This window comes from Malurus melanocephalus, unplaced genomic scaffold (genome assembly GCF_030028575.1).
Source record: "Malurus melanocephalus ecotype Western Australia unplaced genomic scaffold, MMel_1.1 scaffold_243, whole genome shotgun sequence".
Lineage (NCBI taxonomy): Eukaryota > Metazoa > Chordata > Aves > Passeriformes > Maluridae > Malurus > Malurus melanocephalus.
The window spans coordinates 419736-421586 of NW_026623475.1; the positions used below are offsets into that span (position 1 = coordinate 419736).

The 1851-nt window shown below is 56.5% G+C and overlaps 1 protein-coding gene across 2 annotated transcripts in view; it reads right to left on the reverse strand.

The window, feature by feature from the left end:
- SLC16A4 (solute carrier family 16 member 4) overlaps positions 1–1767 on the reverse strand; it is a 15475-nt gene extending 13708 nt beyond the window's left edge. Inside the window, exons 1-2 of one of the 2 annotated variants that reach the window (XM_057375267.1) lie at positions 1464–1767; positions 904–1013 (exon numbers count right to left, since the gene is read on the reverse strand). In XM_057375267.1, coding sequence (XP_057231250.1) covers positions 904–1013; positions 1464–1479 — 126 coding nt within the window. In that variant the 5' untranslated portion in view covers positions 1480–1767. Of the gene's footprint in view, positions 1–903; positions 1017–1463 lie in introns of both variants that reach the window. The other variant, XM_057375266.1, reaches the window with a different exon arrangement.
- Between the last annotated feature and the right edge of the window lie 84 nt (positions 1768–1851).

The following is a 1851-nucleotide window of genomic DNA, read 5'->3' on the forward strand; positions in this document are numbered from 1 at the left end:
TTTTTCTTTTTTGTTGTGGTGGTGTGGGAGGAACAAACTGGGACATTGAACCAGTACTGGGGAACAGCAGCAGGGTGGGCTGGTCATGGCCATGGTGCAATTTGACCCCAGCAGACCTTCAGAAAGTTCTCTGCAAACTGACTTTTCCAAAGGTAAATAACAAAGTAACACTATAATTCRATTCTCGTAGGATATTTTTGTTCTTTTAAATCACTTTTTAGTACTAAAGCAATAACCTGTGTGGATGTTGGCACTGCTGAAGATCACTGGGAGTTGATTAGGGGGTGAACAGGGCGGGGGTGGACATTATCTGGGGCATTTTCTCAGGATTTCTGTGCCATGGGGGCAAAGGACAGACAGTTTGTGTCCTGAATTTTAACTCCTGTTGTCTCCCTGGTTAAGTGGTTAATGATTGGCACTGAGTTATTTGGGATGGAGTGGAAGTGGAGGGGAAAGCTTTCCCAGCTTGGGGGGTGGYGCCTTTTTTACGGCTGAACTTKGTGACCTCAGAGGTCTTTTCCAACCTTCACAATTCCTTAATTCATCGTTGGTGGGAAGATGCATAGAATTTGTGCCTTTGAGTGGTGCTGAGGTGCCTGGGAGAGACTTCCTGGGGTCTGTGCTGCTCCCTGGCTCCCCTCTCGCTGCCCAAGGCGGGATCACACCTTGCCACAGGGACAGGACGCCCCTTTGGGGTCTGACACCCCCTTGGTGATGTGTTTGTGTAGGGAAAAGTCATCCTGGCACGGGGATTTGTCCATCACTGGGCCATTGCGGGCAGCATTCCGTAGGGAATGGCCTGGCTGATTTGTGCCCTGGAGGGGTGGAAGCAGCGTGTCCCATGCTCTGAGGGAGGCTGGAGAGCTCCCCCCTGCCCCAGCTCCCGCTTTAGTCCCTGCTTACCAGGAAGAAGTGCAGCACCACTCCCCACGCCCACCCTCCGGCTGCCGCTCCGCTGCCTCGGCTCCTCCGGGCTGCCCGAGCCTCTGGCTCCTCATCCTCGTTCCTTTGCCCTGCTGGGGAGAATGTCAGGACCCGTTAACACCTTGCACTGCCCCGTTCCCGTTCCAGACCCGTTCCCGGGCAGGCAGCGCTGCCCTGGAGCCCCGGGAYTGCTGCTGGGGCAGGCACCGCGCTCTGCGTTCCTTGGCTGACGCTTTTGGACAATTCCACACTATCCCTGTCTGGAAAMAGCTGAATATCCTTCCTCATTGCCCCCAAATTACTGTAACCACTCCAGCTTTGAGGGATTTGAAGTGGCGAGTGCCTCAGKGCTGCTGTAGCAGGTTGGGATGTGAAAGAAGCCGGGGGCTCTGTGTGGATCCACCTCAGATCTTCCTGCCCCGTATTTCTCCGCTTGTCTCCCTTCCATCCTCTCACCCATCCCGTGCCTCTGGAAGAGCCCGAGGGAGCAGCTGGACCCTCCAGCAGTTGGGGATGCTGCTCCTGGAACTTTTCCTTACCCTCTTCCCGCTGCATGCTGGAAAATCCTCCCCGAACCGTCGACAGCGAAGAGGAATCTCCTCAGAGTCTCTTCATTTCCTCCAGAGATCAAATCCCCCGTTCCTGAGTGGGCAGCCCAGAGTCTGCTCCTTCATTGCCATCCACTGAGGGTGATGGTGTCGGTCCTGAGCGGGACACGGAGCCTGGCAAGCGCTGGGGGCACGGAGCTCATCCTCATCCTCCCCTTCCTCCTCCTCCTCCTCCTCCTCTCGGGAGGCAGAGCTCGCCTGTGAGGCCCCAAGGCCGGGAGTCCCTCCCCTTCCCCAGCTGGGAACAGGAAACCCGGGGCGTTTGGAGCAGAAATCCTGTCGGGAGGGAAAAGGAGGGGGAGCCTGCAGGGTTCCAGCT